We start from the raw sequence: 23,272 nt of genomic DNA on the forward strand, positions 1-23,272 counted from the left end.
CCTCGGAAAGAAAGAAAAAATGAGAATGCAGGAAAATCTGGCGCAACCTCACAGACTGATGTCGCCACAGCATCTTAACTGATCTACCTGTAATCCCTGTACTGCTTGTGCTTGACCTGCAGAACTGGCCATGGTCCAATCCCTGGGCTGATCCCAAAACACTGGTTGAACCAAGTCTCTAACAGATTGTGGCCAACACCCTTGGAGTGGAATTGGATGAGATCCTTGACTGGCAGTGCTGGCATTTCCTGACTGATTATCATCCCCTTTGACCTCACTATAGACTGCTCTCTTTTAGACTTTCACTTATGACAATTTTCCTGAGGCATACGCAGTGCAATTGCCATGTAACCTTTTGTCACCAACTGTAGGTGTGACATTGATATAGCACAGTGGCTCACAACGACATTGATTGATTGGTTATCCCCACCATAACAAGCCGCCTGCCCCGACAACTATGCTCAGTATGAAATGTGAAGTAAGCGCAAATGGGCAGCCTACAAGTGAGCACAAAGTGAGTGTGCACTAATAAAGCAAGACAAGATAAGATGCATCCTGTGTAGATGCACAAGGTGTGTGTCTGTCCCTGCACACAAAGTGCCCTGGCAGAACAAGCATGTCACAGGTGTCACTGACTTCCACAGTAAAGCATTGTGGAGCTGAAGTCACTTGTGAGTTGGTCCAAGAGCAAATCTATTGATGTGGTGAGGCTGTTGGTTTGTCGATGCTGACTTGTGGGAACTAAGGGTCAAGAAGAATGATGGCCATGGAGCACACAGGGACATTGTGCTGAAGAGACAATTGGATGCTGGTCAGTAAGCTGTGCTAATCGCCCTGACTTACACATATTAGGAATTATTTCTTGGGGAAAGGAAGGGAGAATAATAAGAAGGATATGCATGAGGTAAGGTAGGGTGGCAGGTGTTGGGGTAAGAAGGAGTTCCACATGATGTCTTTGGCTTTTTCAATATTCTACAAGCCATGAAGAGTGGCCATGAGTAAGAAATTGGAGGATAATGGAATTTATATCTATCAATGAGCTCAAGAAGTTCACAGTGCTTCACAGTCAATTTAGTGCATTTTGGAAGAATAGTGAATACATTTCAATGTCTTCAGGGAATAAAAAAGAAAAAAACTTAGGTAAAATTGTATTTAAGTTATTTTCTACTACCATTAATTAATGATAGTAACAGTGTTATTGGTCTTAACTGTGAGGACACACTAGAGAAAATGGGGCTCTTCATGAATGAAGTCAAGAGGAAACCCTATCAATGTGCTCAAAATTACTAATTTTTTGAGATACACTGAGAAAACAATTTCCACTGAGCAATCAATAAGGGAGATAAATAAATAATGACCCAAATGAATGAAAGGACAGGTTAAGACAATTTAAGATGATTGTAAGGATATGCACTCTGTGACTAAAAACACAGATGGAAGCAGAATCAGTCTTGGCTTTTGAAATAGAATATATATATATATTTCAAAAATATGACTTTTCAACAGTATGGGGAAGGGAATAGGGGCTCAATGGAAAGCAGCGGGTAACACGCATACAAAGGAATGAATGGTCTTCTCTACTATGACAGAATCTGTTCTACAATTTATGCAGCAAATATGATAGTGTCGAAATGCTGAAATTTTTTTTTTAAAAAAAGGTAGAAAGTATGCTTCCATCAAAGATTTTAACAGTTTTCAGCCAATGTAAAACACTCATGTATGTTTTCCCCATCAGTGCATCACTAAGTAATATAGTGCAGATTGGAGGGGCTCTTTACTGATTTTCCATGCGATCATCATTACACAATGCTCAAACTGGCCAACGATACTAGACTAATTATGCTGCATCAAAAACAAACATACCATCAAGGAGACTTTTCTTCTCTGAAGAAACCAACTCAGGATTTCTCCCACTGGATTTTGTCTCAGTGAGGGAAATCTGTCATATACACCACTTCTGCACAATGTCTTGGGAGTTTTATGTCTCAACTTACATTTACAATATTGGTGATCTAAACTAAGTTACCACATGCAGAGGTGACTCACCTCTTCATAAAAGCTCAATTATATTAACAACTGCTGCTGGAGCACATTGTGTGTACCTCAGCAACAGGTCTTAGGAATGGCTCAGTACAGAAAATCTATAAATATGTCTGCCAGATCACCAACAGCATTTGGTGTAATGCACTGGATGCTTTTTTGGGCTGTATTCAGGAACAGGCTTGAAATGAAACTAGCACTATCACACTGAAATACCTTATATAGTCAAATAATGCTAATAATTCAAACAGCATAGTACGTAAAGTCTGTGGAATTGCAAAGAATTTTTAAGGGGAAGAATTATGCTCTAAACGTATTTCTGCCAGGTTTTTAATAATGGGGATTGTTTGATGGTTCACCTTATAAACTCTTTTTTTTAAATAACATGCTGAAGTGTCAACAGTGGAGTTTCTTTTGGCTCTTCATTACTCAGTCAAACTATAACTCTTAATTTATATCTACATTGTATTAGTGGCTCACAATCAAATGCTGGAATGAACGACCATGAATATCAATATGATTCACAATGTTGCTGTACTGTTTGCAATTAGGAATGAGCACAAAAATAGTTTGAACTGAACCATCATAAATCAATTAAAGAAATTATTTAGGCAATTTACTTTCAGAGGTAGACGGCCACATGTTATCAGTGCTGTGAGAACTTCTCTTTCCCCATTCTAGCCTTTTCTTGTTTCTTTAATTCTCAATAGATTGCAAAAGTCAACATAGAGACAGCCTGCTTGGTACATAGCCCTCATTCTTTAGTGAGGAAGTCATGGCCTTGGATATATATCCGATTAATTTCTGGTAAGGTAGTGTATTATGTGGCTGCAATGAGGGATGTTGTTATCACATTGGAGCAAGCATGTTTGCATGTTTGTCTGAACTGTTGCCATTAAGTAGACAGGTATATGAGTCTTAATTTTGCTTCTATCTGATAGCAGTTACAGTTCAACAGGACATGCAATTCACAAATAATTACATAATGAATATCTTTATCCACAAGTTTAACTACCTCCACTGGGACATTTAACAGCTCTCGATGAGTTAAAAAAAAACACACATTTCCTAATGCAATCTTGAAATTCTTTCTCTGTATTTAGATGACTCAAATTTCTGATCACAAGAATTACAGTCTAAACCAGAGGTTGGAATTTATATGAACACTTCTCCTTAGCTATAACAGTCTGGGCTATTACATTGTGAGATATTTCAACATATGAATGCATTATAATCATAAGTAATTTTTTCATATGCTTGTTCTATTGAAAAAACTAACCCATCTGCAGATTAAAGTTAGCAGTGTAGTTTTTATAACAATCATGCATTTAACAATGATAATGCTTGTCTAGAAACTTGTGGTTAGGCCACACTGCCTGCTCACAGATCCCTTAGGGTTTCTCATTTGAATGATATAAAAGTGAAAAAATTTTTCAAAGACTAACCAGAGGGCTTCCATCAGTCCAACGGAAATCATGTTCAAACATTTTGTCATTTAGGCCAATCCATTGGTAGTCCTGGCCAATACCTATGGGGCAGATAAAACAAGGAAGGATGTATTTAAAAACAATTCCATGTATGGCAATGATTAATCCAGCAACATCAGGAAGTTTATATGTATATATGAATTGCATTTCCTGTTCTGTAGATCTCAAACAAAAATCTTGATGACTGGTTGTCTTTCATCCAATCTTTCTGGGATTTCTATCTTAATACAAGTGAACCTCTTTCGTCTTGGTTTATTTTCTCACCACTTTTCCTACCCTCCTTCTCTCCTGAAATTTTTAAAAAATCCTTGCTAACTATCACAAATGCAGTCGTTCGGCTCTTTCACATTTCTGTTCATTAGAGTTGTTCTCGTTTGATTACTGAGATACTGGTAACGTGTCTGGCTGACTCTAAACTAAACTATATTAATTTGCTTTCTGGTAACTGGAACAAATGCTGTAAATACACAGGGTGTTGTTTCAAAAACAAAGAAAGGTCAATATTTTCGATGGGACTGCTCATCATACATGGTGTGGAATATTGACCTTATTCTTTCTGCTGTTCTGAATCTGCTTGCATTTTTTGTTCTAACTTCAGATTTTCAGCATGAAAAAAGGTTCCTTTTTAATCTTGTTTTATTCTATTAAAAAGAACTGAGAACAACTTATGAATAATTTGGCTCTTCATCGACACTAATCACTTGGTGCAGAAATTGATAACCCACATTTATGTATTTATCTTTGGGGATTTTTGCAGCCACACATTTTTCTGACTCCGTCACCCTGGCAGACAATTTCCTCAGTTCTCCTGTGCATATTCTTTTTAAGAAAGAACCATTTCAGAATTGTCACAGTACATACGGTTCACAAAAAGTTGCTCTTCGTGTGTGAGGATGCTGGCCAAGTGACCACCCTGCAGACGACATTCCTTCTCTGCATCTTCCCAAGCCCGCCGGTGACCAAAGTATTTGTAGCAGTGTCCTTGGAATTTGTGCCAGCCAAAATCACACACCTGCGTATCTGAAAATCAAACAGACCCATCCATCAAAAGGGCATTTGCATTTCCAGACTGTTACACAAACTCAAAGCACAGCAGATGCACATTTGCATTGAATATAAGTTAACTTCTGGAAGATACAAACCACCCAAGTACCAAGGGGAGATTTGCATCATGCGATACATTAACTTAATTTTTTCAAATATTCCATAGCCCCATACAACAGGATTAAAACATGGCAGAAAAAGCTTATTGATTTATTAGCAGTTTGGAAGAAATTGATGACGCTGTAAAGTTTTGCAACAATGGGATAAAAGTTGTTTTTATGCTCAGTTTCGTCTATTTCTGATTTACTTCATAAAATGCTTGCGTACCACGGCAAATATCTTTTTTTCATTTAATCAACATCAACCTTAGTCAAAGCAGTTACAATATTTTTAAAATAGTTAAGGTGTACTGGTCCTGAAATTATGCTATTTCAACTTTTGTTAATGAGTGCTTAACACTTTCACATTTGATTATTTATCCTGTTAACTTAAATAGACTTAACTAAATTATGCACAAATATTGACATATAATTTCAAGAGTATCAGGTTTAGGCCAACAGTGAGATGGCTGATTTAAAATGCAAATAGCGCAATCTCACTTTTTAAATGTTATTTTGTTAATTCACAGGATGTAGGCATTGCTAGCTGGGTCAGCATTTATTAGTTATCCCTAGTTGGCTTTGAAAAGATGGTGATGAACTGCCTTCTTGAATCCTGTACATAAACCCACAATGCCATTAGGGAGGGAATTCCAGGATTTTGACCCAGTGACACTGAAGGAATGGCAATATACTTCCAAGTCAGGATGGTGAATGGCTTGGAGGAGAATTTTCAGGTAATGCTGTTCCTTTGTATCTGCTGCCCTTGTCCTTCTAATGGAAGTGGTCGTGGGTTTAGGAGTTGCTGTCTAAGCATCTCTTGCAAATTTCTGCAGTGTCCCTTGTGGATGGGACACACTGGTGCTGCTGAACGTTGGTAGTGAGGTAGGGGGTGGGGGGGGTGTGGAGGTGGGGGTGAATGTTTCTAAATGTAGTATCAATCATGTGGACTGTTTGGTCCTGATGGTGCCAAATTTCTCAAGTGTTTTTTGGAGCTGATCTTATGCAGGCAAGTGGGGAGTAGTCCATCACACTTCTCACTTATGCCTTGCAGATGGTGAACAGGTTTTGGGAAGTCAGGAGCTGTGTTACTTGCTGCAGGATTCCTAGACTCTGCTCTGATAGCCATTCTATTTACATGACGAGTCAGTTTCTGCTCAATGGTAACTCCCACAACATTGATAGTGGCATATTCAAAGATGACAACATCGTTGAATGTTAATGGACAATGTTTGGAATATCTCTTATTAGTGATCATCTTTGACTGGCATTTGTGTGGTACAAATGTTACTTGCCACTCAAATGTCCCTAACCATCGTTCCCTTGGCATTCAATGGCATTAGCATCACTTACTTCCCTAATATCAGCCAGACCATCGACTAAAATGAGCCACTCATGAGATAGATGTTAGCCTGAATGGCAGCATGAATATCAGGTCATTGGTGTCAATTTCCACCAAGCTCTGAAGACACATCTAAACTAGGCCATCAAAAAGGATCATGAGTGAACATAGTGCAGACCAAATGCAGACACAATTTTAACTATGACGTGAAAAAGGAGGACTTTTGAGGGAAAACACCCAAGCTGTCACTTTCAAATCTCTACCTGCAAGTTTGCTTTAACTGTCTTATTCAGAGAAGCTCCTTTTCAAAAAAAAAAGTTTTTAAGATTCGGTGCATGTTCCTTTAGTCAACCCAAATGCTAGGTTACAGTAAAACAGTGTTGTTTTACCTGACCTCAGCTGGAGTGGCGTTCAGGGTAATCATAGACAATCACAGAATCCCTACAGTGTGGAAACAGGCCATTTGGCCCAAAATGTCCACACTGCCCCTCCAAAGAGCATCCTACCCAGACCCATTCCCCTAATTTCTCATGTCTAACCCAAACATCCCTGGGCACTACAGGCAATTTAGCACAGCCAATCCACCTACCCTGCACATCTTTCAACTGTGGGAGGAAACCAGAGCAAACCCATGCAGACACGGGGAGAATGTGCAAACTCCACACAGGCAGTTGCCCGAGGCTGGCATCGAACCCAGGTCCCTGGTGCTGTGAGGCAGCAGTGCTAACCACTGAGCCACTGTGCCGCCTACATATGGCTGGCCTGAATGCTCCTTGATGGTTGGGGTAATACCTAAAATTCTAACACCCTGGAGTGACTATTGTGGAAAAGTCACTGTACAGTCAGACTTTCTAATGAGAAAAGAATCATTATCAGCGGTGAAGCCCCTATGGTCATTCTGCCACCAAGACACTTATCTGTCCATGTTTATGTACAAAAGCTGATCTGGAAAATGTACTGAGGACACATGGTATTGCAAGATGGATCAATATATTGAGAAGAGAATGACAACATAAGACAGAAACAAAAGCAGAAATTGCTGGAAAAGCTCGGCATCCGTGAAGAGAAATCAGAGTTAATGTTTCTGGTCCACTGACCCATCCTCAGAGCTGATGACAGCTAGGAAAATGTCAGTTTATATGCAGAAGATATGCTTGGGGTAGGGTTATGGAGTAAACGATAGGTAGGGATAGAACCCAAAGAGAGAGAAGACAGTTGTACAGACGAAGGAGTTAGCTGGGAGGGTGAATAGCTTTTAATGAAGGCTGTTAGTCGCTAACAATATGTAATGTGTAATGGCAGGCTATGTAATAACAAGGCCAGGTGTGTGGCGTTCCCTTACGTACCCCTGGAGCAGCTGGGACCTAAATCCAGGCCTCCTGGCCCAGAGGTAGGGACACTAAAACTGTGCCACAAGAGCTCTCCATTTTAGGATTATATTTAATAGCACCTTTGGGGTCGACAGCCAACAATGTGAGTGAAGACAAGGCATTGATATAAAGTTAAAGTCAATTGAAGCAGTTCAGTGGTAAGGAGTTGGTTGTGAGTGGGGAAGTAAATTGGATCACTCCTCCACTAATTTGGCCAATTTGTGCTCAATTTCAAGGCTGAATTCCTTGTTAAACCAATCAAAGAGGCTCTCAAAGCAGACGTACCTTTAGTAAAAAAGAAATCAAATTACATTTCTGGATGTGGCAATAAAATTGATGCATGAGTTTTGAATGATTAGCAGAGAGCAGGGTATAGATTAGACACTCACTCCTTGTATCACTGTGTAAGATCTTTCAGTCATCTAATTTTAACCAGCTATCAACAAATGAGTTGCTAGCAAATGGAGTTAATGTAAATCTAGAAAATTCAACAAATGTTATTAAAATTAACATAAGAAATTGTAACACTGACTTAATTTTAAAGCCTTGCTCCTGACAATAAAGTGTATCATTGGTTTTCCGCGGTCAAGGTCACAGATCCCTAATTTCACTGAGAGACCGATTTTACGCGTATCATTTTCAAAGGCAAATATCGGAGGGATAATTTTGTGCTCCTCGAATGAAATATTTCCCGATGTGTTTGAAACTACCTTGCTCTTTTATCTCAAGACACACAGTAATTCTTAAGAACAGAATATTCACCCCACTCCAACAGCGGTTTAAGATTTATTGCCTGAGCCCGTTTAGAGACTCTTCAACAGCTCACAGGAAGGAAGTGGTGTGTAACAATAAAGCCTGTGGTAACTCTGAGAAACCATAAGCCATGTCTAAAGAGGGCAGGCTACCAACTACGCAACAGAGAAGACAGGCAATTTAAAGGAGTGTGTGAGAAAACTAGTTAGGACATACTGTTCTTATTTTGTTCAAGTGAAAAATAAATAGATTATACAGGAATTAAAACATGTGGGAAGGGAGTATTGGAGATGTAATGACATCCAGGGCAAATGTAATTTACAGAGATTTCTTTTTGTGCTATCTGCATCAAAACTGCAAACTTGTTTGACAAAATTTAAAATCCATCCCGATATTTAAATAACATCACCGCATGCTTAGTTTATCAGAAATGTTATTTAAATATTACTGCAAAATGTTATCTTATTATCATGTTGTTTAATGTCACTGAATGGAATAATAATAATCAATCTTTCCAATACTTGGAAATTGCCTGGTTTTGGTTAAAATTGGCTGTTTGCTGTTGATCTGGTAATGGTATCATTTTAGAAATAGACAATATTTTTTCGCTTTGAATTTAGCCAGAGGCTAGTGCCCATTTGTTACAATTGTTATATGTACTCATCCTAGTTCTGTGCTTGAGTGGGGATACCATTAATAAGCTCGAAAATAGAGGTGTGTGCCCAAATAGGAAGGCTCCCCCTCCCCCACCAGTACATACCAGGAGGCTGCCAGGACTTATGTAACAGTCTCCCTGCATGCCAAGAGTCTCATGCTTCCCATCCACACTGTTACCCTGCTAGTAAAATGCCAGCTGAAGGGGAGATGGTCCTTAATTGCTGCTTTTGTGGTTGAATTGACGCCTGGTGCAATGACTCTGTGCTGCCTTCCTCATTACTAGCAAAGTGCCATAGCAGCATCCCCATAGGGAGGTGAGGCTGACTCTAGAACCCACAGCCTCCACCCCTCTCCACATCTTCTCACTTCTTTTATTCATTCAAATGATGCGATTGTCACTGATGAGCCCAGCTGAGCCCAGCATTTATCGCCTATACCTAACTGAAGAAGGTGATGGGTAGCTGACTTATTGAACCATTGTATTTCTTGGGCTGCTGGGATATTAAAAATGCCATTAGACACAGAATTCCAGGATGTTGAACAAGCCTCTCAATTCAGTTAAAATTCAGCCTGCTGTTTAATACATACATTAATGTTTGCCACTCCTGGAAAATACTTTTTTTTTCATATTAGTCTTCACTCTTCTTTTCCAGAAGATCACAGAACTGCTGCAGTATAGAGGGAGACCATTCAATCCATCATGTCTGCACCACCTCGCCAAATGACCATCATGAATCAGTGCCATTCTATTGTCTTTTCACAGCAACCCTGCATATTGCTTCCATTTAAATAATCAACTAATACCCTCCTGAATGCTTCGATCGAACCTGCCTCTTCCATCACACTTCCAGACAGTGCATTCCAGGCTCCAACTACTCACTGAGTGAATAAGTTTTTCTCACATCGCAAATCTTTTGCAAATGGCAAAGATGTTGACTACTTACTGGAATGCAATTCCATCACTGCCTTGTCCTAGTAAATCTTATTTATGTATGACACTTGAGAGTTGAGGGAATTGCTTTTTGAATGAGACATTCAACTGACCATTAATATTGTGTTGTATTTTTATAATCCTCCTGATCATTTTGTGAGTTCCATTTACATGTTCCTGTTCCATTTTCAATCTGGCATTGGGAGCTCACTTCTACCATGTGCAGATGAACAGTGTGTGTAGAAAGATTATAAGTATAGATTTTTAATGGATCTGGATACCCATTAAAGTCCACTCAATAATGGAGCCAAACCTTCTATAGTGTAAAGGAAGGGAGTCAGTTTGTGTATGTGGATCTTTTTGTCATATCCTTAATGCAGTACGATCACGAAAGCTAAAAGCAAATGCAGAGCTGAAAGTAACTTCCCTCAAAATCAAGAACTTGTCCAATGAACTCTGGCAAAATTGAGACGTGGAAGGATTATCTGCCAGTGACCGACATTATATATGCACACAAGATGGGGTGTAAGATGGTTGGAGACTGATTGTAACAACCCCACAACATCATCAAAGAATTCTTTGAAGTTCTGGTTGAAACATTTATAGCTGCTTTATCAATAATGTTCCATGTATTCCACCACTGGTCCTAGGCTATACTCAAAATTGGGCTGATATAGATCACAGCATATATACAGTAATGGTCATAACCAACCAGAAAAGAAAAACAATCTTCTCCATCTGTTAAGAAGAGACATGTGAGCATGCAACATCTCAAAATAATTCATGTGATCAGTATTTCTACCACTAAATTCAATGTCCATCTCTCCTCTACAGGCACATTATAGTTGCAGTATGTAAAATGCGCAGCCTGTGCTGCATTAGTTCTTCGAGGTTTCTTCGACAGCATTTCCCAATCCTGTAACCAACAGGAGAAGCAATGCCATGGGAATGCAAGAACCTTCAGGTTCCCTCCAAGTCACACAGTATTCCTATATAGCTGCTAGGTCACAATCCTCGAATCCCTTACCTAACATCATGGCAATCCCCATCTCTGGTCTAATTGCTGCAACATGTATATCAATCATTCTAACAACATACAATTTTGGATAGAGGTTTAGCAACACCAGAAACCACTCATCAAAAAAGTCCAAACTCCACCCACTTCACCTATACCATTCAGGAACATCCATTCTACAATAATAGTGGATTTGATTAATCTCAGCAATTAATCTCTGTCAAATGCCCCATGACAGGTATAGAAATGACATGAGAAAAACCCTAATGGCGTGGAGCTTTGAGAATCATAGATCCTAAGTAACCTTTTCCCGACCAAGCAAGTTACATTCACCAGATGCCATGTCTCAAATTACTCATACACTCCATCTCAAAATATGGCCTTTTAAAAGAAATGGGTCTTATTTTCATTTGAATGAATCAATACTGAATACTGACACCATCTCCCAGGGGAGTCTGTTCTACAGATAAAGCATTTCCGCACATTTCCAAAGATTTCAAGGAAAATGGTTGATGAATCAAGTTTTGTATGAAAAAATTGGAATGATGCTTATTACTTAGCCCTTCATTTTTAAAGATAAAACTGACTGATTGATATAATTCTCCCTCTCATTTATCAAAAAATAACAACTTATTCATTAATTTGGGCTGATTAGTCAGTTCCTCCAAGTTGGTTTTATAGGGCTTTTAAAAATACAGTCAACTGTGTACTTAACCAAGCAGACTGTCCTCAAAGATTAAACAGGCATCTGATTTTACAGCATAGGCTTTTCAATAGCATTTGAAAATCTTCTCTCATTGCAAAGTGAAAGAACAAAAAAAATCACAATGCAAACTTTGCTGAATTTTACTCAACTGGTTCCATTCACTAGCAGAAAAAAAAAGTAAAGGAATCCATTAATTATGCATCAGTACAAGAGGAAAAGTTCTTCTTTGAAGAAAGTGAGGTGCAGCTGTGAGAAAATCTTTGCTTAATCAAGATGTCAGTTTGTTGGCTGTGGGTCCGCAGCATGCAACTGTATTGTTAATGAAAGTTAGTGTGATTTGATGCTCTGTGAACATTAATAACATTTGGTCAGCCCTGTCTCACACACATAAGCTTGTTTAGGTAATGGAGCAGTGCCTGAAGGTCACCAAGGCCACCATTTAATTTAAGATGGACTGACAGACCATGTGGGTCCAATCAAGTCAGGCAGGAAACTCATTATGATAGTTGAAACAGACAATTATTTAAAAAAAAACTTACCCATTACTTATGACAACTCTTCGTAAGAATGATATTTATATGAGAAAATACATGGATGGTGAATAAAGCATCTTTAAGGCACAGTGTACAAAATGGTTTAGTCCTCAGAGCTTAACTCTTTAAAGAGAGGCATAAATGTACCATTTTCCCCAAGCTCCTAGGTTGCTGTAGTGTAATAAGTGCCTGAAAGTGGATTAAATGATGCTACAGAAGAAACTGCATGCATTCCAATCTCTCATTTCTGTCAATTTTACCATTTTACAGTTCAGGAGCTTATTTCTGAGGAGATTTAACATCCACAAAGAGGTGGGAGAACAGCATTTCATTTTCCACTTGGGGATTCTGCAGCCTTCAGGACTCTAAGTTCAATAATTTTAGGGCCTGAGCAACTTCTTCCACGCCCTTACTCCAAACCCCACACACCAGACCTTGTCATCACATGGGCTCCTATGACAAACAACCCATTGTCAGCCACTAATGGTCCCCATTAGCAGCTACTGGGTTTCCCAGGCTGACCTGTACCCATTCTTTTGTCTATCCAACTGCTATTCTCTCTTCCTGGGGTCCATCTCCACCTATCATTTATTTCCCTCTCCTCCCCAACCCCATCTTCAGCGTATATACCAACTTTTGTCTAGCTACAATCAATTCTGAAAAAGAGTCACTTGACCTGAAGCGTTAACTCTGCTTTCTCTCTACAGATGCTGGCAGACCTGCTGAGTTTTTCCAGCAATTTCTGTTTGTGTTCCACCTAGGAGCTGCTGTTCCCTAAAAGTACAAGACTGTACAGTTGTTTGATAAAGAATGATGAAGCATTATTAGTTGCAAGTTAAAACAGACTAGCTAAAGTATTGGAATTTTCTTTTGAAGTCCTATATAGTCACGTGCACAGAATGTGACACTTATAGTGTCTTTACATTTGAGGTGGAACTCCAGTATACTCACTACCAGAGCAGACCCAAAGGCTACATACAGAGACAGACTCCACTCTGGCATTGGCAGATCATCTTACAGAATTCTTGGTCAGAGAGTCATGGGGGAGTAGTGCTCCCCCAGCATCAGCCAAGACACATGCTGACTGAGCCAATACTAGTCTCTTACTCATGGGGGATAAAGATCTTATAACTGCATTTACTGTGCAGTAAAGGTTGTAGTATTCATACTGTTACAAATTTCCCAGTGTGTAGATCCAGTCATAGGATCATGCCCAATTAAACAACGAAAGAGAATTCATATTTTCCTAATTGGCGAGAGGGTTGTCTCATCTTTCATGTGCTTTTCCCATTCTCTTTCTCCTCAAGACAGTTCTGAGCTATGCCACTACCAGTGCAGTACCTCCACAAGCCAATTTATTTTACTGTGAGGCATTATGATCACTATATAAACCAATGGAGAAACCAAACAAAAAAATCAAAATCAAAAGCAACAAGGATGCATCCTTATAGAGGTTGGGATCAAATGTGACACCAAGATTGCCAGGGAGAGGTACAGGGCTGGTAGATAGGGATTGAATTTTGATCAAATACTCAAAAAATGGTAACATTTTACCCCAATATTTAATTGGAGGAAATTTCTGCTCACCCAGAACTGAATGCCAGTTAAACAGTTTGATAATTTAGCAACAGTGGAGAGGCTAAGAGATGTGGTGAGGTACAGCTGGTGAGCATCAACAGATGTGTGAATGCTAATTCCACGGCTTTCAATGACATTTCTCATCTATGTCCTCTATCTCAATGATAAGGGAGGGGGGAATTGAGGATATGTCATAAACATGTCAACAGCATATTTTGAAGTAAAATAGCAATGATCATACCAAGAAAACTGCTTGAAAAAATACTGGATGTGAACTGTAAGCAGACAGCTCAATATAATGTTAACTTACAGTAATTCTCTCCTTTAAGAAAAGTGAACTAACATATTGGACTATTGCCTTTGCACAGCACTGCCATAAAAGGACTTGCACATATTTTTGACCAACTCATACAATTCTGAATTACATGTGACTAACAGATTTAGCATGCATTTCCTGGATAAGCATCTACAGACACAATTCAGATTTGGAAACCTAAATTTTGCCTGAACCATTACCTCCAAAGGTCATTTATCACAAACTTATGTGGCACTGAGGCATGGATTCAGTTGTATTTTGTGATGACTTCCACTTCTGTGGTCATATCCTCACATCAGACAGCTATGTCTGTGCTTTGAAATACATTTTTGTCTGGTGTGGTGGAAATCTGGCATGTAATGCTTTGCCCAGAGAGTTCTGCTGAATCCGAAAGCCTGAGCTGCTTTATATCGCAAAGACTGCAGGAAATAAATATAGTTTACAATTTCATACCCGAACTGCTGCTGAAGAAACAGATACTTCTTAGGTGAGAAGTTGCTTTAGAAAAAAATGAATCGGAGAGTACAGATCATCAGATAAATATAAAATATTTTTACAGACATTCAGATGTTATTTTGTTTTGCAGCCATGTCCATAGTTACCACTTCTGTCACTCTTTGGCTAAGAAGCACATCTATGCAATGTATGATAGGATTCTTCCCTAACTAGACTTGTCTCCCCTCCCAGAGACTGTCTACAGAAGGATGGAAATCCTGATGTATTATTTGTAACCATGGCTTCACCAAATTAATAGAATAGTTCACCCTCTTAATGTGTGGATTGTTTTTTAAAAAGGTGTGATAGTGAATGTGAAGCAAACAGATATTCTGAACACTAAGATTTAAAACTCAATATCTAGACAGATGTATTTCTTCAAAAGCAAGAGGGTTAGTTATACTTTTTTTAAAGAATCAAACACAATTCCTGTCTGTTATATGTAATCACCGAGTATGTTGGTTGGCTGCACATTCACTCTTACTGAAATGAATTGTACTGTTTGTTGTGTGTGGGATAATTTGGCTCATTTCTTACTTCTTTATGTCTAAATTCATAACCACTTTTTAGATCAAGTGAGTTTTGTGCACAAGAAATTACTTTCCGTTGCCACATGGCCACATCCTATTTGCAAACTGAAATCGAAGACAATGACTTCAACTGCTGCCTGCAAATTTGGCACTGGTTCAGTTAACAGATTGCTGAAAAGTACAGCTGCAAATGTGCTGAGAAACTGTCTTTACAGTGGCGTTCAGATCTCATTTAACATTGTAGAACATTAGATTCAAATATAAAATGCCCCAGTCTCAAAAGTAATTTATTAAGTGCATCTTTCCCTCAGATTTTACAAGAACTCTTTAAAAGCCTCATCTGAGAAAACACTCTTCCAATGTAAGCCCAGACATTGAGTGCCAACAGATGATTTGATTCTGGGGGCGCATCACAGCTGGAATAGATTATTAACAACAACAACTTGAATTTTTGGTGCGCCTAAAGTAGCTAACTTGCAGACAGTGAGCTCCTACCATCAGCGATGCAATTTGTTTTAATTCATTGACAGGCTACAAATGTTGTTGTCAAGGCCAGTGGTCATGGCCCATTCCGATATAACTGAGGCTCTAATCATGGAAAACCGTTCAAAAACTTGGATAAAAATCCTGGAACCCAATTTGTCTCAGTCACTGATTAACAATTGTTTTCTGACTAGTTACAACATCTTGGTCAATAGATATCTCTGATGAAATGTTCTAATGGAAGGTTTGAGTTATAAAGAAAGGCTGGGTAGGCTGGGACTTTTTTCATTGAAGTGTAGGAAGGTTGAGAGGTGACCTTATAGAAGCATATAAAATCATGAGGGGCATAGATAGGGTTAATGGTTGGTGTCCTTTTCCAAGGATGGGGGTTTCAAGACTATGGGACACATTTTTAAGGTGAGAAGACAGAGATTTTAAAAAGACATGAGGTGCAAATTTTTTACATGGAGGGTGGTTCGCATATTGAATGAACTTCCTGAAGAAGTGGTGGATGTGGGCACAATTACAGCATTTAGAAAACATTTGTATAAGTACATGAACAGGAAAGGTTTGGAGGGATATGGACCAGAGCAGGCAGGTGAAACTAGTTTAGTTTGGGATTAAGTTCGGCATGGACTGTTTGGACTGAAGGGTCTGCTTCCGTGCTATATGACTCTATGACTCTGTTATATAAAAGGGGACATGGCATCATAATGTTACGTTTCTAACCAATAACAAAAAGTACAGGGGGAGGCAATTGCCTTGTGGTATTATCGCTGGACTCTTAATCCAGAGACCCAGATAATGTTCTGGGAACCCAGGTTTGAATCCCACCTCAGCAGATGGTGGAATTTGAAATCAATAATTGAAGCTATTGTCAATTGTCAGGGAAAACCCATCTGGTTCACTAATGTCCTTTAGGGAAGGAAACTGCCATCCTTACCTGGTCTGGCGTACATGTGACTTCAGACCCACAGCAATGTGGTTGACTCTTAACTGCCCTCTGGGCAATTAGGGATGGACAATAAATGCTGCCTAGCCAGCAACAGCATCATCCTATGAATGAATTTAAAACAAAAGGAGGGCATGCCAAGACCAGCAGAAACTATAGCTAAAAATGAGATGTCAACCTTTGGAGGCCACAACACAGAACTATCTGTATGCCAAACAGCATAAGCAGCAAGTGACAGATAGAGCTAAGCAACCCCACAACCAACAGATCAATTCAAAGCTTTGCAGTCCGACTACATCCAGTCACGAATGGTGGTAGACAATTAAGCAATTAACAGGAAATGCAAGCTCCAGCATGATCTCCATCCTCAATGATGAGGGAGCCTAGCGTGCAACTGCAAATGATGAAGTGAAGTTTTAACATCCTTCTTCAGCCATAAGTGTCAAGTGGATGATCCATCTCAGCCTCCTCCTGGAGTCCTCGGCATCACAGATGCCAGTCTTCAATCAATTTCATTCACAAAGTATCAAGAAATGGCTGAAGGCACTGGATACTGGATAGACAGCTTGCTTAAAAAGCCAGTTAGCACGCTTGCCCTCATTGCTCAGTTCATTGAGTATAGGAGTTGGAAAGTCATGTTGAGGTTGTACGGGAAATTGGTGAGGATTCTTCTGGAATATTGTGTCCAGTTCTGCTCGCCCAGTTATAGAAAGGATATTATTGAGCTGGAGAGGGTTCAGAAGAAATTTATCAGGATTTTGCCAGGTATGGAAGGTTTGAAGACAAAGTGGTGGATGTGGGTACAATTACAATATTTAAAAGGCATTTAGATAGATACATGAATAGGAAAGGTTTGGAGGGATATGGGCCAGGAGCAGGCAGGTGCGACTAGTTTAGTTTGGGATTATGTCCGGCATGGACTGGTTGGACCGAAGCATCTGTTTCCATGCTGTACGACTCTATGACTCTACGACACTGACAACAATCCAGCAATGGTACTGAAAACTATTGTTCGAGAACTCGCTGCACTTCTAACCAAGCAGTCACAACATTGCCACCTGCCCAACCATGTGGAATGCGTATATCCGGTCCACACCCTGGGTAATTACTGGCCTAACAGTGTACTCTTGATCATAAGCAAAGTAATAGAAGGAGGTACTGACTGTACAATCAAACAGCACTTGCAAATGATTAATCAGCTCACTAACTCTCAGATCGAGTTGAACCCAAGGGGTGAGATGAGAGTGATTGCCCTTGACATCAAGGCAACATTGGATCAAGTGTGGCATCAAGGAGCCCTGACCAAACCAAACTGGAGTCAATGAGAATCAGGGGAAAAGCTTTCCAATGGTTGAAGTCAGACCTATCACAAAGGAAAATGGTTGTGTTGTTGGAAGGCAATCATTTCAGACTTAGGACATCAGGGGAGTGACCTAGACTCAAGTATCTTTAACTGTTTCATCAATGATCTCTCCTCCATCAGAAGTGGGGATGTTCTCTAATGATTGCACAATGTTCAGCACCATACACAACTCTGCAGATACTGAAGCAATCTGTGTCCATATGCAGCCAGAGCTGGGCATCAGGGCTTGGGCTGAGAAGTGGCAAGTCATGCTACAAGTGCTAGGCAATGCCCATCAAAAAGAAAGAATCTAACCATCACCCTTTGATCAGTAGTATTACCATCACTGAATTCCCCCCATATCAACATCCCGGAATTTAACACTGACCAGAAATTGAACTGGACCAATCATATACGCACTATGTCTACAAGAGCAGACAGAGGCTAGACATTCTGTCCACCATCTACAAGGCACAAGTCAAGGGTTGGTCTGATGGAATACTGCCCACTTTCCTTCTCTAATGGCATTGTGGGTCTACCTACATTACATGGACTGAATCAGTTCAAGAAAGCAGCTCACCACTACCTTCTCAAGGGCAAGTAGGGGTGGACAATAAATGCTGGCCAGCCAGCGATGCCCACATCCCATGAAAGAATAAAAACTATTGCCTAGATGTGCAGCTCTGACAAAACTCAAGATGCTTGACACCATCTAAAACGAAGCAACCATCTTCCAAATTTCTCCGAGCAGCATTGAACACCAGAGGCATCAGTGTACGCAATCTAAAAGGTGCCCTGTAGCAACTCATCAAGACTCCTTCAAAAACATTTCCAAAACCTTGAAAAACCTTTAACCCCACCATCTACAGGGACCAGGCCAACAGTTACATGGGAGCACACTAACTGCAAGTTTCCCTGCAAGACACATGCCACACTGACTGGGAACTACATTGTCATTTCCTTACTCTTGATGGGTTAAATTCTTGGAACTCCATTCTTAACAGCATGTGGGTGTAGCTTCTTGCTATTGACTGCACTTGTTTAAGAAGGTAGTTCAGCAACACCTTGTCAAAGGCAATTAGGGATATGTAATGAATGCTAGCCTTGCCAGCAACATCTATGTCCCATGAACAAATTAGAAACTTGAAGTTTCAGGAATCAGGCTTTATGTAGCACACACACAACACACGATTATGATGTTGACTTCAGAATCAGGCTTTAAAGTGGCATATTCTTATATTCATAGAATCCCTACAATGCAGAAGTGGGCCATTCGGCCCATCAGATCCACACCGATCCTCTGAAGAGCATCCCACCCAGACCCACCGTCCTACCGTATCCCTGTAACCCTGCATTTCTCATGGCCAATCCACCTAGACTGCACATCTTTGGACTGTGGGAGGAAACCAGAGAAAACCCACACAGACAAAAGGGAGAATGTGCAAACTCCACACAGACAGTTGCCCAAGGCTGGAATCAAACCCAGGTCTCTGGCGCTGTGAGGCAGCAGTGCTAACCACTGAGCCATCACATTCTTCATTGTAAAGCATCTGGCTTTTGCCTGCTTGCCATGTGTTTAAGCAAAATGTTGCAACTTGTGTCAAAAACATGAAAATGAAATTGCTGTTTAAATGTTGTTTGCTTTATGCCCACCATTGTGATATTGTTTCTCATCATCATCATCCCATTATGGTAAAGAGATACTGGATTTGCTTGACAGATGTGATAAATTGTTCATTTTAACACTCCAAACAATGAGGTTGCTTAGTTAATACATCTTTGGGCTTACCTTGTTCACACAAAGCACCACCATAGCTTGGTAAGCAGATACAACTGAAACAGTTGGCACCGTCAATACATGTGGCTCCATTACGGCAAGGATTGGATTGACATTCATCTATATCTGTGTGAGATATAAGTGATTAGTGGTTAATTAAACCAAGAATTGCTTTCACTATTGCTGTGTCTTCTTGTGTGCACCAGAACTAAAGCAGCCAGTAATTAAAACAGACCATTTGAATTGGCCATGCATCTTCAAAGAGCAAACCAGGAAGTGGCTTCCCTGAAAGTTCAGACCAATTTCCTAAAAACTAAAAGCATCCCTAATTAATCAGGACGGCATTACCACTCAAAACTTTACTGGGTCTTCCTGTGTCTTCATCTAAACAAACAGTGGCATTTAAAATGTTTCAAAAACACTGCTACAAATTAAACGATAAAACGACTGAGCATTCAGACTTATTTGGGGTAAATCTGACACTCAAAGCAGATACAATAAATAATTAAGTCCAAACTACCTGAAACAATCCTTCCAGGCAACCAAGGTTTCAGCTGGATACCTTGCAGATAACAGGATCATAAATGGTCCTTTAAAGATCCAGTATTAAATGGATGTCTTAGGCATATAATGACTACCACATGTAGAATGAGGCAGCATGGTGGATAAGGGGCACATGTACAGTGGATGGAGGTAAGGGCGTGAGGGCCTGACATTGTTCATTAAATCTGGGTCAATGTCCCAGTAAAAAGTGGTAAATATTCCACCTGCTGGCCTCACCACCTTCCTGCCTTCCTTGAATGAAAACGTGGTGGCAGAGCAGCCTTTAAGATGACAGATCTGCTGATTTGGGAATGCTCTTGAATTGACCTCCCCACCTACTCTATGAAAATCCAGCACATCGAGTCTTAGAATCACTATGGCACAGGAAGAAATCATTCAGGATCAATGGAGTCTAATCTTTCTCCCTCAGTCCATTCCCCTCTGAATCCCTTAGCCCCGGAGGTTCAGTACTTTCAAATGGCCATTCAATTTTCTTTGGAAATCATCCATCATTTCCACTTCCACCACTCTCACAGTCAGTGAGTTCCAAGTCATTACCACTCACTACAAAGCTCTTCCTAACTGCCCTCCCTTCATCTCTCACAAATAACCTTAAATCTGTATCACCAGTCCTTGTAACACCAACTAATGTCAAAAAACATCCAAAACATATCAATTTTTTACGCATACCAAATCTTTGATGTGGCAACATTGGATAGTCCAATGCTTAAATCAATGCATTGCCATACTATTCCCTTAGTGCATTGGTTCCTACAGACGTAGTAACACTAAATATGCTATTCTGAATTCTGCCAGAAGATGGCATTAGTACACCTCTGAATGAAATGAAAGCAGCCTGCTCCTTCTGTTGGCTCCAGACAAGCTCTTCAGCAAATCAGAAGAAGAACACCTAAAGGTTGCCAGTTCCTCTGCCTAACTATGAGTAATGCAATGATTGCAAGAAATTTAATATTAAATTCATTCTGGCAGACAAAAACCGTTTTGGGCTACAGTTTTGGGTTACTGCAGCAAGAGATTAGTTGCCCCTGGGTGAGTAAAGATGCAATATTCCCTGTGAACCTTCTTAAATCATCTTCTCCATGCCTGCAGACATCGGAAATGCTGGGTCATTCCTTACGTCTTGCCGCGTTATGGCAAAAAAGATGGAAAAGGTGAGGTCTGGCATCACTGTGTCATTGATGTGTTTTCTGAATATGTGGAAGGACTTATTCAACGAATGACATGACTTCAAGTGATGGCAGTTTGTGGAGAGCTTAGGGAACTTGGCCTAGCTGATACCTTACCATCATCCATCAGTGATTCAGCAGAATCTATGTGGAAACAGAGGATAAAATCTATCTTAAATACATGGAGTGCATTTGTGAAGATTATTACTGTGCCAGTGAAATAGGATTACTAGTTGGGAGACTGAATTCTAAATTTATGAACAAAAGATTTGAATGTGCCAGGAACAGATTGGTGTTTCTCTGATACAGTGTATTGAATCGTTTCCCACAGTCAAGGTTTGTAGCATCCGTTTTATGTCTGCATCGGACTCAGTAATACTAACAATGAGAGTGTACTTCAGGTTACATTAATACAGTGTGTATGAAATGCAGTTTTCTCTGTCATGATGGAAACAGGTTCAGATTGCTGCATTACTTGTGGATATTGCTTCTGATCAAAACATAAAACTCCCATAATCTTAGTATTCCAATAATGAATGCATATCGTTTCCAATAAAAATACTTGAAACCATTATATATCACTGAAACATTGCAGTTCTCCTGTTCTTACCTAGTTCACAATGATCCCCGGTGAATCCTGGCAAACAGGTGCAAATATAACTTGTTTCTCGTGGGTAACAACTGCCTCCATGTTGGCAAGGTTGTTTTTCACAGGGATTAACTTGTGCTATCAGAACTGAAAGCATGAAGAACATACAAGCATGGTTACTTCTTAACCCGTATATATTTCCTTTTTGCAGATAGAGCAAAGAAGAACCACAACATGAATAATCACTGCCATATGCCATTATTAAATCCAATGGTATATACTGGATAGAATTCAGTTCATTGAACTTTTTACAAGATAGTTTCTTAATTTCAAATGTTTCTAATTGGAATACCACTTCTGCAAATCAATCCCACATTTTACTTTCATTGAGGAGGACAACCAGGTTCTAAAATGTAAAAAGCCTTCAGCCAAAATGCTACAAGAGGGTTAACATCTTTGCAAAATGTTTTGCAAGACTGCCAAAACTTCAGAGATGTTGATAATCAAAAATCTTATTAAATGACTCTTTTTGTTTCGCATATTTGGTTCATTATTAATAGCAGATGTTTGTTGAAAATAGCTGAGAACTCAAGTAGAATGGCAAGTGCACTGCCACAGCACATGCAGAAACTCCACCTTTGGAGATGAGTGATTTTAAGGTCAGGTTGCCAAATGTTAATATTTTAATCTTGCTATGACATAAAATTTCTCTCCTTAGAAATCATTAGTCTGACATTTTGAGCATTAGTCAAAAAAAACACATTCTAGATAAACAAATGATTAAGTAAGAAAATGACTGAAAGAAAACAAAATCTGCGAAGAGGAGTATTGATTTATCTTAGAGATTTATGACGTATCTCTTTAATATAAAGAGTATAAATATTTCAAAGATATTAGATGAACATAACTAATCAAAGAAGATGACAACTGATTATTTGTCAAAACACACCAGTCTCTTGAACTAACAGCTTGCAAAAGCAGCATTGCTAGTTTCATGACCATGTGCTGAGGGCAATGGGACATCTGGGACTCCAGGGAACAGTATTATTATAAATCAAATAATTTCTTTAACTAATGAGTTTAAAAGATTAAGGGGAAAAGAAGCTGAGAAGGAGGAGAAATGAGAATCAAATCAGTTACAGTGAAAAAAAATGAAAAGAGGGAAAGATAAACCAAATCTGCCAGCCACAATTTTGGGCCAAAGGAGTTGATTAGCATTGGATTAGCGATTAAGATGAGTCATAAGGTGCGTGATATCTTAATTACTGGGTTTTAACATTCCACACTGAATTTATCGGGCCATTCATGTGCAAATGCAATAGATTCTTAGAACAAAAAGGCTGAGGAAAAGAGACAAGTTTGTGTGAAGCATTTGGCAGTGGTGTAAAACAAATAGCAAGATCTGGGGATGACACATTTCTTGGTACACTGAACCTGTTAACTGATCTGAAATTAGAAATAGCATGTACCAACAATACATTGTGTATTGGACAACAGGATCCAT

General features: G+C 39.6%; 1 protein-coding gene across 1 annotated transcript in view; it reads right to left on the reverse strand.

The window, feature by feature from the left end:
- LOC109919771 (versican core protein-like) overlaps nt 1-23,272 on the reverse strand; it is a 44,045-nt gene that overhangs the window by 14,723 nt on the left and 6,050 nt on the right. Inside the window, exons 2-5 of the mRNA XM_048594993.1 lie at nt 21,790-21,915; nt 19,462-19,575; nt 4,389-4,547; nt 3,486-3,568 (exon numbers count right to left, since the gene is read on the reverse strand). Coding sequence (XP_048450950.1) covers nt 3,486-3,568; nt 4,389-4,547; nt 19,462-19,575; nt 21,790-21,915 — 482 coding nt within the window. The remainder of the gene's footprint in view (nt 1-3,485; nt 3,569-4,388; nt 4,548-19,461; nt 19,576-21,789; nt 21,916-23,272) is intronic.

This window comes from Rhincodon typus, chromosome 3, assembly GCF_021869965.1.
Source record: "Rhincodon typus isolate 14 chromosome 3, sRhiTyp1.1, whole genome shotgun sequence".
NCBI lineage: Eukaryota > Metazoa > Chordata > Chondrichthyes > Orectolobiformes > Rhincodontidae > Rhincodon > Rhincodon typus.